The 15,907-nt window shown below is 40.7% G+C and overlaps 2 protein-coding genes across 6 annotated transcripts; one reads left to right on the top strand and one right to left on the bottom strand.

Moving 5' to 3' along the window:
- The first annotated feature begins 14 nt into the window (after positions 1 to 14).
- LOC115246499 (cell surface glycoprotein CD200 receptor 1-B-like) lies at positions 15 to 4,196 on the top strand. 3 transcript variants are annotated; one of them, XM_029845671.1, is made up of 6 exons: positions 15 to 180; positions 481 to 552; positions 1,086 to 1,349; positions 2,785 to 3,093; positions 3,279 to 3,542; positions 3,623 to 4,196. In XM_029845671.1, exons 1-6 carry the CDS (start codon positions 87 to 89, stop codon positions 3,709 to 3,711), a joined length of 1,092 nt encoding a protein of 363 aa, XP_029701531.1. In that variant the 5' UTR covers positions 15 to 86; the 3' UTR covers positions 3,712 to 4,196. The 3 variants fall into 3 exon arrangements, with proteins under 3 accessions (XP_029701531.1, XP_029701542.1, XP_029701544.1); XM_029845682.1 differs by lacking the exon at positions 481 to 552 and having other exon boundaries at positions 17 to 180; XM_029845684.1 differs by lacking the exon at positions 481 to 552 and having other exon boundaries at positions 18 to 264.
- Positions 4,197 to 9,475: 5,279 nt separating this feature from the next.
- On the bottom strand, positions 9,476 to 15,679 carry LOC101068355 (OX-2 membrane glycoprotein). 3 transcript variants are annotated; one of them, XM_011607832.2, is made up of 7 exons: positions 15,464 to 15,679; positions 15,128 to 15,222; positions 14,695 to 15,015; positions 13,608 to 13,937; positions 11,316 to 11,600; positions 10,995 to 11,096; positions 9,476 to 10,007 (listed from the first exon to the last, which is right to left on the bottom strand). In XM_011607832.2, exons 2-7 carry the CDS (start codon positions 15,192 to 15,194, stop codon positions 10,000 to 10,002), a joined length of 1,113 nt encoding a protein of 370 aa, XP_011606134.2. In that variant the 5' UTR covers positions 15,195 to 15,222; positions 15,464 to 15,679; the 3' UTR covers positions 9,476 to 9,999. The 3 variants fall into 3 exon arrangements, with proteins under 3 accessions (XP_011606134.2, XP_011606129.2, XP_011606139.2); XM_011607827.2 differs by having other exon boundaries at positions 14,695 to 15,011; XM_011607837.2 differs by lacking the exon at positions 10,995 to 11,096 and having other exon boundaries at positions 14,695 to 15,011.
- Between the last annotated feature and the right edge of the window lie 228 nt (positions 15,680 to 15,907).

Here is a 15,907-nt window from a genome sequence, read left to right as displayed (position 1 = left end):
CTCACATTCTACTTCCTGCTATCAGTCAGGAAACTAATGATCTTGCCACAAACCAGATCAGCTCTGTCAGTCTTTTCAGCTGCGTGATGAACACAGAGGTCCTCATCAAGACAATGGCGGACATCCACTGGTCGATATTTTGCATCTTTGCATTTGTCTACACCTGTGAAGGAGGCGAAGGTAAATCAGAACACTCATAATCTGCTTACAGAAGACCAAACCACTAAGACTGATGTCGATGAGCTTACTGCGTCTGCCAAAAGGGTTTGTATAGTTGTGTGTGAATATAGTGCTATTTGGGCTCTAAACATGACATACTGACAATGTAAAGTAGCATGAAATGTTGCAGAAGTATGTAGGAATGTCATAATTATGTAGGAATGTCATAATTCTGTCTTTTTTTCAGTCAGAAAAAACGATTGACCTGCAGTCTGCCGCCTTCCAACTAAAACCATGTTTTACTAACCTTTTCCATCCCAGCACCTTTGTCTGGCTTAGGGACTAATCAAAGCAGTGCAGTGGCTTACACCTCTCCTCCTCCTTTCCAGTATGGCAAGTCCAGCATTATATTAATGAATTAGCGATACTTAGAACACAACATTGTTCCTTTCAAAGAACCCAAAGAAAAATTTGTTTTTTAACTCCAAATTGTTTAAACTCCTAAAAGTATGCACTTGAATTCTGGATGTATGACTGTTTTTCTATGAATAATTGCTATGTTGGTTATCTTAACCATGAAAGGTGGCACTAACATAATGTGATTCTACTGTGTCCTGGGGTATTTTCTGCGCTTTCCTGCATTCATGCCGGATTTGCTGCAAAGCTTTATCATATCAGAGTAATGTCATTATTCTGTCTTTTTTCAGTGAGAAATGCAACTTTCAATTTGGGGAGTGATGTTAATTTGACCTGCAGTAACTGTAATTGAATCTGTTATCAATAAAAATAGACCTACAAAGGCTCGGCCCACATTGAGGTTGGAGTAGAAGTTGCTTATTCTTCCCTGCAAACTGCATTTTATCCATAATTCTATTGAATTTGATTTTTTTTTTAAAAGTTGTGTTAATTTATCATTGTTGGCTCAGTTCCTCCCAGTTTATCAGCATGGTTGGAGTCTGAGGGTGAGAAGATGGTGGCAGTGTGCCGGGCTGAAAGAGCAAAACCTGCTGCCAGCGTCAGCTGGAGTCAAGCAGGAAGCATCGTGGAGACACTGCTGGAAGATGGTGGATTTTTCAGCGTGGAGAGTCGTCTAGAGCTCCTCGAGGGGGCAGACACAGAAAGCTTGACCTGCGTTATCGACCACCCGTACTGGAGAGAGCAGCAGATCCTGCAGCCAGCACTCAAAAGAGGTAAAATCTCCAGTAGAATGTTTCAAACATGTAATAATCATTCAAAATCTTTGAACAAAGTTTCATTCTTTCTCCTGCAGGTTATACTTCGTTACTACTGCGTATCAGTATTAGCGTGGTTGCCTTTTTAGTCATGACCGCATTGTCCTTTAGATTAAAGAATGAATAGCTGAGGTAAAAATGTTATTGCTTTTCTTTTCTTTTCTTTATTTGGTTTTAGGGGGTGGGGGATGGTGGGGTCCCCCAAGTTGGTTTGTTCATACACATCTAGTAGCAACGACCAGGCCGAGACCTGATAATCCAAATCTGCAAGGACAGACGTAAACCTGTGGCAGATCTGTTTGCCTTTTCTATTTCTTTTATTGTTAATTTAAGAATTTAAGATTAATTTAAGACATCTTTTTGTCTATCAGCCCAGGAAAAGTGCCAAGATTATTCCATTATCCGTTAAGATAGTAAAGAAAAGTTCTTTGGAAAGAACAGGGTTAAACAGTGTATTCAATTAAGGAGTAGTTAAGGACTGGCTTACAGGACATAAATTAGCACTTAATATTGAAAAAACTACAGGTATGGTTTTAGGCTCAAATCTTAAGATGAAATCTGTACTAACCTTGAACCTAAATGTAACTGATAAAGTTACTAGGATTAATTATTGATGAGAGAATGTTGTGGGATGATTATATTGTTGATAAAGATGAGAAGAGGCATGGCCATAGTCAGACACTGTAAAATATTTATGTCAAGCTACCTGATTAAGCAACCAATTCAGGCACCACTTCTATCACATTGAGATTATGGTGCAGGTCCAATACAACACAGAGTAATTTTAATAATTTACAAGTAGCCCAAAAGAACACAACTTGTATAGATCTGCCAGCGTGAAGACCATTTCACTACAGAGCAAAGGTGACGTGAGATTTATTTCCATTTAATTTAATTTATTTCAAATTGAATTTAAATGTATTTAATTTCAAATAGTAACAGATGCTACTTTAACAAAAAATAAAAATATATTTGTTTACAAATGGGATACCTTTACAACAATTATATTAAGTGCTTCTCACTGATGAACTTAATTTTCTTGTGATCCTAAAATGTAAGGATACTTTTGTTTATGTCTTTCCACTTTCCTTGCTATTTATCTATTGATTTAGTCATTTACTTAGATAAAAAGTAAATAGTAGAGCCACTGTATGAACGGTCTACACCTGTGAAGGATGCAAAGGTAAGTCAGAACACTCATAATCTGCTTACAGAAGACCAAACCACTAAGACTGATGTCGATGAGCTTACTGCGTCTGCCAAAAGGGTTTGTATAGTTGTGTGTGAATATAGTGCTATTTGGGCTCTAAACATGACATACTGACAATGTAAAGTAGCATGAAGTGTTGCAGAATTATGTAGGAATGTCATAATTCTGTCTTTTTTTTTTCAGTCAGAAATGCAACTTTCAATTTGGGGAGTGATGTTAATTTGACCTGCAGTAACCGGACGTGGAATACGATCATGTTTGTTGTCTGGAACATCAACCTGACAAACCCCCCAAAAGTCTGTAGAATTGCCTTTGACTTTGGGGGACCACTTGTGGACACCTGCAGGGATGGAAAATCACTCCATAACACATCCAGAAGACAATCGTATCTGCACATCCCAAACCTGTCAAATGATGACGTGGGAATTTATATATGTGAGTCTGTTTATACAGGAGGAAATGAAGTTCACAAGATCAACATGGATATTACAGGTAAGAATAAAACTAGGGTGGCATTTTAAATCTGTTATCAATAAAAATAGACCTACAAAGGCTCGGCCCACATTGAGGTTGGAGTAGAAGTTGCTTATTCTTCCCTGCAAACTGCATTTTATCCATAATTCTATTGAATTTGATTTTTTTTAAAAAGTTGTGTTAATTTATCATTGTTGGCTCAGTTCCTCCCAGTTTATCAGCATGGTTGGAGTCTGAGGGTGAGAAGATGGTGGCAGTGTGCCGGGCTGAAAGAGCAAAACCTGCTGCCAGCGTCAGCTGGAGTCAAGCAGGAAGCATCATGGAGACACTGCGGGAAGATGGTGGATTTTTCAGCGTGGAGAGTCGTCTAGAGCTCCTCGAGGGGGCAGACACAGAAAACCTGACCTGCGTTATCGACCACCCGTACTGGAGAGAGCAGCAGATCCTGCAGCCAGCACTCAAAAGAGGTAAAATCTCCAGCAGAATGTTTCAAACATGTAATAATCATTCAAAATCTTTGAACAAAGTTTCATTCTTTCTCCTGCAGGTTATACTTCGTTACTACTGCGCATCATTATTAGCGTGGTTGCCTTTTTAGTCATGACTGCATTGTCCTTTAGATTAAAGAATGAATAGCTGAGGTAAAAATGTCATTGCTTTTCTTTTCTTTTCTTTATTTGGTTTTAGGGGGTGGGGGATGGTGGGGTCCCCCAAGTTGGTTTGTTCATACACATCTAGTAGCAACGACCAGGCCGAGACCTGATGATCCAAATCAGACTTAAACCTGTGGCAGATCTGTTTGCCTTGCCTCTTTCTTTTATTGTTAATTTAAGAATTTAAGATTAATTTAAGACATCTTTTTGTCTATCAGCCCAGGAAAAGTGCCAAGATTATTCCATTATCCGTTAAGATAGTAAAGAAAAGTTATTTTATTAAATTAAGGAGTAGTTAAGGACTGGCTTACAGGACATAAATTAGCACTTAATATTGAAAAAACTACAGGTATGTTTTTAGGCTCAAATCTTAAGATGAAATCTGTACTAACCTTGAACCTAAATGTAATTGATAAAGTTACTAGGATTAATTATTGATGAGAGAATGTTGTGGGATGATTATATTGTTGATAAAGATGAGAAGAGGCATGGCCATAGTCGGACACTGTAAAATATTTATGCCAAGCTACCTGATTAAGCAACCAATTCAGGCACCACTTCTATCACATTGAGATTATGGTGCAGGTCCAATACAACACAGAGTAATTTTAATAATTTACAAGTAGCCCAAAAGAACACAATTTAGATCGCATAGATCTGCCAGCGTGAAGACCATTTCACTACAGAGCAAAGGTGACGTGAGATTTATTTCCATTTAATTTCATTTATTTCAAATTGAATTTAAATGTATTTAATTTCAAATAGTAACAGATGCTACTTTTCCCTCTCCCCCAACACCACCTCCATCCTTGTCCATAGTCTTGTCACCTCACGTTTAGATTACTGCAACTCCCTCCTCTTCGGTCTCCCTCAAAAATCTCTCCACAAGCTACAACTGGTCCATAATTCAGCTGCCCGCATCATCACCAAAACCCCATCTTCCCACCACATCTCCCCCATCCTACAACAACTCCACTGGCTTCCCATCACTTTCCGGATCCAGTACAAAATCCTTCTACTCACCTTCAGAGCCATCCATAAACTTGCCCCTCCTTACCTGTCTGACCTCCTCCACATTGCCATTCCAACACGCCCCCTCAGATCCTCCTCCTCCCTCAACCTCACTGTGCCCCCTGTCTACCTCAGGACCATGGTGGCCAGAGCTTTCAGTCGCTCTGCTCCTCACCTTTGGAACTCCTTACCACCAGACATTCGAAATATCGACTCTCTCCCCGTATTTAAATCAAACCTCAAAACACACCTTTTTTGTCTGGCTTACTCACTGCACCACCCTTAATTGTTTTCTTTGTTTAGGTTTATGATTATATGTTGCTTTGTTGATCTTATGTATGTATGTATGTTTCACCTACTATTTTCTTTTTTTTTTTGTTGTAATTGGTGCTATTGCAACTGTTATTGAAATCTTAACTGTGAAGCTGACCTATGATTTTAAATTGTAAATAGTGTTTAACTGTTGCATAGTTGTACTGTAAAGTGTCCTTGGGTGTCTTGAAAGGCGCTTTGAAATAAAATCTATTATTATTATTATTATTATTAACAAAAAATAAAAATATATTTGTTTACAAATGGGATACCTTTACAACAATTATATTAAGTGCTTCTCACTGATGAACTTAATTTTCTTGTGATCCTAAAATGTAAGGATACTTTTGTTTATGTCTTTCCGCTTTCCTTGCTATTTATCTATTGATTTAGTCATTTACTTAGATAAAAAGTAAATAGTAGAGCCACTGTATGAACGGGCTGTTAGTATGAATGATATGCCAGTGTAATGTCTGCTTTGGCTTAGAATAAAAATATTGTTTGACAATGTAATATGGAGGCTTCAGGAAGAATTGCTACTGCATATGGTGATATTTGATGGTGGATCCAAATAAACAACAAAACAGATGGTTGAAGACGTGAAGATCAGAGCCCGATACTTTATTAAATCAAAGGAGCAAAAGGATATGCTCCTGCTTAAAGAATAATGGATGTGGTCTATGTGTAATAACAATATAAATACAAACTTTAAAAAAATCCAAGGCTGTGTGAAAGTATTTTGTCATCTTTCAAAGGACAGAAATGCCTCCTTTTGTTGGACATGTCTGTAGAAACATTCTACAGGCGAAAATACGATGAAACAGAATCAGTCCGTCAAGCTTTCCATACACATCCAACAGGCGAATAAATAAAACCATCAGAAACTGATTCTGTCTGCACACTTTGTCCACACAGACAACTGTTGTCATGATGACCATTCTCTCCGTTTTATTCTCTCTTTTTTTGGTGGAGGGGATTTTCACAGAAAATCCAGATAGTTCAGATGCAACAACAGTGTCAGTGATCTCCCCCCGTTCACCGTGTGGTGAACGCGCGCATGTCACCCCATGAGTTCATAGTCGTCCTCGCCGTCATTGGCAGCGGAGGCCGCAGAAGCGTGAGGGAGAGCTGCCGGGACCTGAACTGTTGAGTATTCACAGTCGCTGTCGCTGGGGGCTCTTGTTCTCCTGGAGCCCTTGTCTGTGCTGTGGTCAACAGAGGCGTACGTGACATCCTCCTCCTTCTGCTGCAACACAGAGCGCGATGATGATTTGGACGTTTTCATTGTGATGATACTCTGTAGATTTTAAAAATATACGGTTTTGTGTAACAGGCATATTTTTGCCTGAGTGGGGCTTTTCACTTCCTGCTGATGAAACACAAACTCCATTTGCTCCACAACAGCCCTCAGCCGACGCCATCCTCTATAATAACATCGTATTCCATATGTGCTGAGACTTTCTACCGATAAAGGTTTTGCAGATTTTGGCCTACCTGGTCTACACTCTGGTTGTTTGTTCGTGCAGAAGCTCCTGAAAGAAGAATTTAACTGTGTCATGATGTCATTATGGGTTCAGGCATCAAGCAAAGGGAGCAAAAAAATGTCAGCTCACCGTCTTTTTTTTTCGTTCTAAAGTGGAAACAGAGGAAAAAGGACAGCAAATAAATAAATATGACACTATACAACATAAAATAACTGCTTGATACAGGTCAGCCCAGATTAAAATGCTGACACCAGTCACATCAAAAAACACCCTAGAGGAGGTATTTTCAGAACTATGGTGAAACTCTGGTGTGCTATTTCTATAATAACATCACAGTGAGTGTTGCAACAGGAAATGGCTCAAGTTATTAACCATCACTCTTTGTCTAACTGTGTCCTGCACAATGCACACAACACACAACCTGACGCACCTCGGTGACCGATAACTTCAACGGTCAAATTCACTCCATTCACTGTAAATGCTGCCACTTCTGGAGCTTTTACCAAGTTCTGAAAAGTTGTTTCAAGTCTCTTCTATTCTAAACGGGTAACTGTTATTTCCTCATGTTCTGTCGTGAACCCGCTTTTTAAAGTCTCAAGAGACTCATTTGAATGACTCACTTTGTGAAGACATTTTGTGTAAGCAGCAGTTCCAGGAAAGCCTTTACTGCAACTACGGTTGGCAAGTTTTGCAATGTTGACGGTTTTACGGCAGTTAATCTTATTGATTACTCACTGTGACGTGCAGATCCCCATGATGAGCCTCAAACATCTCAAGGTGGAAAGGTATAGGTGGAAAAGGTCAAACTGATTAATCACTGGACTGCTGCATGAGAGAGAGGGAGGGTGTGTGTGGGTGTGTGTGAGAGAGAGAGAGAGCGAGAGAGAGAGGGGGGAAATGGGGGGTTATTTCATTTCCTGTATGATGATGATTCTGATAAAATCTTCAACACTAGAACAACAAACAAACCTATAACCTTCACCATTAACCTATGAGGTTATGATTTGGTTCCCTGTTCACTTCAGAATCCAACTTAATCTGCAAAATATTCACTCACTTATACTCCCGCCTACATTACATCGGGCAAATCTACAGGAGAAAAGACATTTTGGTGACAGCGGGGGTTTAGGTCGGAACAGCTGCTCAGTCTTGTGCCATGAAAAAAATGTTTAAATTTGCAAATCAAAACTCATGATGTCACGTATTCATTCGAAACACGTGTATGCTGATGCAATATATAGCGTTGCCCACTGGATGGCGCTACAACGATCATCTCTTTATTCCAGAACGATGGCTTTGAATCTCGTGTTTTACAACAGGCCTGACAAGAAAAGTTACCTGATGGAGGCCCCGTAAACTCTGTCCTGTCATAGCCTGTGTACACAGTGATGAGCTCTAATTTACAAAATAGGGAGGCAGGAAGTGGTGAAACTTCAACTTAACTTTTTGTCTTCTCACATGTACATGTGACATTTGTGGTTCGTGGTAAATGTACTCCTTATTTAAAAATTAGCATTCATGACTGTTACTGCATAGTAACAAACGTTCACTTTGGTTTTGTTTGTAATTTGGACAGAATTGTTAGAACTGGCCTAATACTGGGATATAGATATAAAAGACATGACATGAGAGCTCTGCACATTTAAAGTCACTGTTTGGCTGCTACAATTTATTGCCACTTTCTGGCCACTTCCTTGTCATGTCTGTTCTCTGTTGTTATGATATTTTGTGCACCTTTTGAATGTTTGGACTTCCTTTGTCTGTACTTATTTTTAATATTTTTTGCAACTTCAGGTTTCATGACCAACGTTAGGCTTCACTAACAATGTGTTTTGGATCTAAAACACATGTGATGATGCAGAGGGGTATGCAGGCTGATCAGAAGACCATCTCGTCAGAACACTGCAAACATCTGGATGCTTGGAAAAAACCCTTCTGGATTCATATTGATTCAGTTCCACCAATAAAGAACAATTCTTTATTGATCCACAGCAAAGGGAAATTAGATGAGCAACATCTGCCTGATGATTGAGCCGAAACTCCAGGTAAAATTAACATCACCTCTTTTTTTAAACTCATAAATCTATCCAATCTTCAGATGTAAAGTCCACATTTTAAAGGATTCCAGCTTTACATATTTAAGTGCACAGATCTGCAACCTCCTGAAGTGAAATGCACACGTTGAAACACACATCACAGAAATGGACACTGGAGGGGTGAGACTCGATGACTCCACGCTGTTGTTGGCTTATAACTCATATTATAAACTACAACAGACTCACATGTGTGAAGATTACACACCAAGAACACCTGGAACTCTGGTATGAGGAGCAGCAATTAGCAGATTTGGTAATGATGGAAGAAGACAGGTAATAGTTAACGGTGTTTTTCATGAGAAGTTCTGGCACAGGATAAAAATGTGTAAGGAAAAAAAAAAGAGCATCTGGAAACCACATTGCTGCAAAAGACGGGAATTTCAGTTCAGCTCCACAATGGAACCACAGAAGGAATGCAGTTTTTATATTTGTGGAATTCCTCCAGTCTATGGAACTGTAACTACTGTTTTGTTCACAATTGCATTGGTTTATTTCTGTTAACTGTAGAATTATTCTCTGTAATTATCAGGCTGATAAAACACACAGAAAGAGGGATTTTTTATGATTGCTGAAGGTATCGTGTCCAAATAAAGCAGCAAGGCTGAAAGCCACTGCTGTTGTAACCCAGGTAGGTATTTCTCATGTGCTTTGGTGTGACCTTATGAGAGTTCCCTACATGTGTTTAAGACTTAGCAGGCGTAGTTTTAGAGGCACAGTGGATCTCCAGGGCATTCGGCACCTGGACGCTCATCCTTCACACGCATGAACTCCTGAACTGGTCTGACGTTACGGAGCCAATGGGATGTGATTTCCTTCAGAGGGGAACCATCAAAGCCACAGTCACAGTTGTTAGAAGAATCCATTTATTGTGTATTTTAGAGTTGATTCATTAAGGTAAATACCTTTTGACTGGACATATAAAGACACAATATAGAAAAAAACAGATTACAGTATTTTAAATACAAGTCATATATGGATCAGAGGAAAAAACACTGTATTTACAGGAATTAGTGAATTTAAAAATTGAAATTCACTACATATCTATTCTCTGCAGGTGTAAATAAACTTGTCTTTTTTTCAAATCTTATCTTCCCATGTTCACTTTGTGACCTCTCACCCCTGTGGTGATAAAGTGAACCTTTTGGGTGAGCTATCTTTGCAACCTGTCCATCAGTGATGGAGTCTCTTCATGAGGCGTGACGCCATCATCACGTCTTCACAGAGGCTGAGCACCCTCTGGAGAAACAAATGTGACAGGATATTTGGTGCTCATGAACTGGATTGTATTTGACAGTCGGAACCTGATGATGGTGCTGGAGGGAAAACAGAACTTCTCTGGCTCTCAAGCTTTCAGCCTCAGCCGAAAGATTAATCCACTGTAGAGAAACACAGAAAGAGACACGAGAGGTTACAGCACAGAAGGGAGGAAGATGTCCGCGCACGCTTCTTTTGGCTCGTTTTAATAATGATATGTGAACTCATTCACATCAGAACTGTGGCCAGATGATCAGAGGGGGAAATCCCCACTATGAACTACAAGACAGATATAAACAGGACCCTCGGGTGGCATGAAGAACACAGGAGAGGTGAAAACAAATTAACCGATAAAATGGGTTGTTGAAAGTGCACAAGAAAAAAAGACTACAAATCCTTTTTAAAGACGTTCATCGTCAAATTATACTTAAGGAAATAATGGTAAAGTTCATTTATACATTTCAAATAATTGTGTCAGATAAAAGTCCTATTTCAGAGTAGTGTAAGTTGTTTTGGTTGGCCACCCTTTAAATATTAATAACAGTCAAATTTATGAGACCTGTGAGACAACAGGAAGAGTCTGGGTTTGTTGGCTAACGTCTTCCTCACAGGAAATAAATAACTGTTTTATAACTGGGTTTTTTTCAAAAGATGTGAAAAGAAGATATACGGTACTTGTTTATGACAAAGACGTCATCTTACCTCAGATAGAACTTAAAGGATGGGGTTAAGCATAAGACAAAAAATAAAAATGATAAAGATGGTCTTAAGACCTAACAGCAATTAATGTTGCAAATAAAGTGCAAAAGGAGTGCAGTATAGTCACAAAACTATGAAGCTACTAAAGCTAATCAAAGAAGTTAGCTTTAGTAGCCACAAAGCCAGCTGCTGTCGCTCATGAGAGGTAGTAAAAACTGTGGACGAGAGCCAATAAACCCTGGATTGTCAAATTAATGTGACATGTACTGAGTTGGATTTGGAGAAATGTTTGAGAGGGTGCACTTCTGCACACCTGCCTCTGCCCTGTAGCAGGACATTATGAATCTTTGATTCCCTCCTTGGATATTACCGGTAGTTCAATCTGACATGGAATAGCTTGTTAACCTAACCTTCTTTGCGCAAGAAACACTTCCAAAGACAGAAGCAGAGAGACATGACCAACAGAGCCGCCACCGTGGTGACTGAGATGAGGATGGTGAGGGCCGTCCCAACTGAGGAGAGTAACAGACATTAATGAATTAAATGATAGTACGTTTAGGCGTGCTGTGTGATCTGCCCTCGTTTAGAAGCAGTAACTTTAATCGTGCACACTCTGTACACATTCAGTTTAACCAGCAGAGCTGAGCTTCTGTCTCCCTCTACTGGCAGTAAAACGAATAGCAGGCATCAGCTCTACAAGTCTGTTTGCTGGTGCAGCGACGCCAACTCACTTTTGGTGTTCATGGAAACAGCAATTGGCGTCTCAAGCCCTTTGTGGTGCACCAAACATTTGACAGACACGTCTTTCAACAGGCCGGATTGCACCATCAGTGTGCTGATGACCAGGGTGGTCCCGTCACCCTGGGGAAGATGCGTTGCCACGGGGGCACCCATGGTGCGATTGTCCCTCTCCACGTTCCACACTATCTCAGCAGGAGGCCGCGACACAGAGGTGCAGTTGGCTTCGATCACACCTGGAGAGGTAGTTTTGTAGCTCACCTGAGGTTTGGGCAGCACTGGCAGGAAGGAAAAGAAGCAGAATCGTGATGAGAAACATGTTTTCTTTCGCAAATAATGCAAGTGTTACTTATTTTGTTCAACAATTTGGGCATATAGATAACATAATAAAACATCTGGAAATTTTAAAGCATAACAAACAAGAAGGATCCACTGGGGGTATTAAAAATAATAGTAATATTGTGAGCTATTATAGAGATTGTGCTACAGTTTGTGTTTCATTTTTGGCTAATCTGCTGCAGATGAGACGGGAAAGGTACAAAGCTTTGGAGCAGACACGGTACGTGAATTCCTGCACCCCTAAGATCTGCAAGTAAATATCTGCCTGGCTTTAATTTGCTGTGCTCCGGGTGAACTCTGGAATGTGCGACGTTGGAAGGGAGAACATTTTTATTGGCCTGACTATGTTTAGCTGCAGATATCCGTCCCTCAATGTTGAAGTCAATTTTCAGAGTTTGATTATCAATTCTCAGTGCAATTACAATAAAACTCACACCATATCGATTACAATAAAATTCACACCATATCAGAGAGAAAACTCTATCTTATAACGGGAATGATGGGGGGTGGGGGCGGGGGTTGGGGGCGGTGTGTTCTGATTGGTGTTAGTTATGATTTCTCCTAAAAGAGATGCAATGTAAATCGTAACACGATCAAGTTTTAATCAAGTGTTGGAGCACTTTAAGTTTGATGTTTTGTCATTACTGCATCTGCATCTCTGACTGACGTGACCAACGACCATTTACTGAATAGCTACCAGCATCATCCTTAACATCAGTCTTTTCTTTAGGAAAAGTGTAGGCGCGGAAAAGTTATTGCTGAGTAAGATGCAACTTATGACCTTAGACGCTCGTGGATTTGACACAAGAGGTCACCTTCTGACAGCAGGGGTGCCATCAGCTGTGAGATCTCGCACTCACTGATGTCCACTGATGTGAATTTAAAAATGGTGGAATAAATGCTAATGGTGGAATAAATGCTAATCATGCCACTCAATGCCACACAAAGTGTACGGCTCGATCGCAAACAAAAGCAGATCTGTCTGGGCAAATAAAGGGAACAGGAGAAAAGTGGGAAAGCCAGTGGTTGGAATAGCGAGAGACAAAGCACAAAGAGAAGCAGTGTGCGCTACAAACACTGACGCAGTCATGCATCAGGCCCTCACTCCCTGCCTCTGTCCTTTTTTCAATCCTCCCTTCCTTATACGAGCACATTGTTCCGTGTTTGTGTGTTCAAACCACCAGCAGCTTAGCCCGGCTATGCCGTGCAAACATTCACCAGCTACAACATTCCTGGCTAAATCCCGGAATACTTGTCTCTCCGACAGTCCTCACTCAAACGCAGGTCTGAATTTTCCCACCAGATCCTGTCATGAAGCACTATAATTAATCACAATCGGCATCAGAGCGATCAAAACACATAATGACTGTAGTAACAACTAGAGCAAACACACTGGTAACATTTGCTCTGACCTGTGTGGTGTTTGTTCATGTGTGATTCCTTTGGAAATCTACAGCCTGTAATGGAATATGATGGTGTTGAGCATGGCTATTGGGGCTTCATAGCCTGGAGTTTTGCTCATTTTCAGTCTTTATGTGAGTCTAAAATTAAAATATATTTTTTTGAACTTCACAGGATGTTTGCATTGCATTAAAATATATATCTTAATTTAAGGGAATCACCTCGGAATAAAGCAGCAACTGATCATTCATTAAGTCGTTATTTCTCTTCAATATGAGTAACTTTGATAGATAAATATAGTAATTATCTTCGTTTGTTTTTTCTGTGCAGGCCAAACCAAAAAATTAATTAGAATATTGATGATCTGTGGGAAAAAGAAGCAGCCTAAAAAGAATTTTGAGTACACTTTAAGCCTATTCGAGATGTTTAAAAGTTGATGTTTGCAGCACCACCTATGGGTGGATTACTTTACTTCTGGACTAGTGAATCCTGAGGAGTTTGTTGTCTGGAAATGACAAGACAGGCTAACAAAAAGTGATTTTTACCAAAAGTGGAGAGGCAGACGGTGGCGCTTTTCGGCCCATCGGAATATGTGTGGTAGACACAAGTGTAGCAGCCTTCATCCTGGACGGCGACAGGCTGGATGGTGAGCTGACTGTCAGACAACGAGGGGCTCAGCCAGACTCTCCCCTGGTATGGGGGCTCTATCATGGGGTCACTTCGCTTGGCGAAAGAGGCCACTTCCTTGGAGTCTCCCTGCTCAGGGTTGTGTCTCCACACGACCTGCTCGACCTTTTCAGGCAGCCCATAGGAACACGAGAGGGACGCCTTCTTTCCCCTCACCGCTGTCTTGTTGCGGTCGGCTGTGACTTGTGCTGGAGGAAGAAAAGAGGCCACAACAGAGGGAGAGCATAAAAGATGAGGGTGAAAGAAAGAGCACGGAGACAGAGCAGGAAAACCTGGAGAGCTCATGTTCAGCAACATGAGGCAGCTAAGGAGAACAAGGCTCTGGAAGCTGGAACAGCTGTTTGCGGTTAGAAAAAGTAAGCTCCGCTTTTCTTACCGCTCCACAGATTTTTTATTAACATAACTGGTTGAACCTCAGCAGGCTCACAGAATTGTGTTCAGAGGTTTGGGATTTCTGCACAAAATGATGTTTAGGGGGAGAAGCTTTCCCTGGAATTTATTCCCTGGAAGTATTCAGTTGTTTTTTTAGTACAGGCATCCAACGTATGTCATAAATGCAGCCACATGAGAAACAAAAATCCTGTCTGCCTTGGATTTATGATATCTTGGGGAAAATAACGGCTCGACCTGTGGTCGGATGAACGGGACTTTTTCTTTTCTTGTCTCACATCCAGCAGCCATGATAAAGGTTCAGGGAGCAGCCATGACATCAGGCGACTCCCACCTGGTTCATGACCGTCTATTCATCAGTATCACAGGCAAATTATTGACATATGCAGGTAAGATTGAAAATCCTCACTGCTCCCCCCCACCCCCAGCAGGTGTTTTGTACGGGACTATGAAAGATACAGAAAACAAGATGTGTCTAAATGTAGATGTTTACATGCAGAGTGACATCAAGAACAAGTTTCACGTTGTCGAGTGGGACTTGAATCTGGTACTCACAGGTGACAGTGAGGCAGGTGCGACCCTGCTTTGAACCAGACGGGTGAATGTCGAAGATGCAGGTGTAGCAGCCTTCATCACGGAAGCCCACCCTGCGGATGGTTATGGCGGAGGTGTCTTTTGCGGAAGAGGCGAGCTCCACGTGTTGTTGTCCACTCACGCTGTCTTTTTGGCCAGGCTGGTAGCTCAGCAGGGTCTGGTTCTGGACATCCAGCCAGTGCACCCACCTCAGAGACTCACCTCGATCCCGTGAAACACTGCAAGTTAAAGTGAAAGGCTTCTCCACGGGTGCTTCCAGACGCGCTGGAGCCGTTACTCTGCCTTATACATAAATCAAAACAAAAAAATATAATTGGGAATCATATATAATTATATAAAACATTATATATATACACCTTACTTATTTTATTATAGTATTTTTCTTGATACTCACCCTGCAGCCTTCCTACCACCAAAAAGAGTAAACACACATGCAAACCTTTGACCATCATCTTCTTCATGTCTCATTAAATGGGTATTTGGAGGTGACTGAAATGTTTAAGAAGAAAGAACTTTAATTTGCTAAACAACACCCTGAGCGTATGGCCTCACTGCAAAAATGATCTCCTTTAAATTACTGTAAAGTATTAAATATAAATTGGTTCTGAGCAATGGGCCGCAGGAAGAGGCTGAGGCGTTTATACTTTGAATTGCCAATAATCTGTAGTATGAAACGTTACTTTTTAATATGCTCTGTTCATCGGTTATAATAATAAGATAAGATACTCACCTGAACTTTCCTTAATTGTTATTTTTTTAAAAGTCTTAAAAAAAACCCAATAAATGGCAGCTGATGTCCTACGTTTACAATATGTTGTCCATCCTCACGACACACTGGCCTTTAGAAACATCACTCCAAAGAGAGTAGCAAAATATCTCTGCACATCAGAATCCTTTCTGCGCTGCACCGCCAGCACAGCCGCCACCGACAAGCGCAATCCCGAGCTGACTGAATGGAGGTGAGAGTCGCAGGGTCGGATCACCTAAACAGCGCCCCCTCATGTCGCGAATCTTTGACTAATAAGTACAAGTAGCGGGATTCGTCGCAATCATATTTTCTTTGATTCGTTTTTTGAAAACATAGGTCAAAAGTAGTATCACTCCATAGATACACAAGTAAAATAATACTTTTAATTATCTTTGTCAGCTGATGTCGACCTCTGCTGGTGATATC

The sequence above is a fragment of the Takifugu rubripes genome, chromosome 1, assembly GCF_901000725.2.
Source record: "Takifugu rubripes chromosome 1, fTakRub1.2, whole genome shotgun sequence".
NCBI lineage: Eukaryota > Metazoa > Chordata > Actinopteri > Tetraodontiformes > Tetraodontidae > Takifugu > Takifugu rubripes.
The sequence above is the reverse complement of the archived record's forward strand: the minus strand, read 5'-3'. Positions and strand labels throughout refer to the sequence as shown.

Bases quoted from the DNA above. Each gene is read 5' to 3' on its own strand.
- LOC115246499 (XM_029845671.1), top strand. From the start codon at position 87: ATGAACACAGAGGTCCTCATCAAGACAATGGCGGACATCCACTGGTCG. The intron at 553-1,085 runs GCAAGTCCAGCA...TTGTTGGCTCAG, and splicing joins TCCTCCTCCTTTCCAGTATG to TTCCTCCCAGTTTATCAGCA. The intron at 3,543-3,622 runs GTAAAATCTCCA...TTTCTCCTGCAG, and splicing joins GCAGCCAGCACTCAAAAGAG to GTTATACTTCGTTACTACTG.
- LOC101068355 (XM_011607827.2), bottom strand. From the start codon at position 15,201: ATGAGACATGAAGAAGATGATGGTCAAAGGTTTGCATGTGTGTTTACT. The intron at 15,012-15,127 runs GTGAGTATCAAG...TGTATAAGGCAG, and splicing joins GGTGGTAGGAAGGCTGCAGG to AGTAACGGCTCCAGCGCGTC. The intron at 13,938-14,694 runs GTGAGTACCAGA...TTCTTCCTCCAG, and splicing joins CACCTGCCTCACTGTCACCT to CACAAGTCACAGCCGACCGC.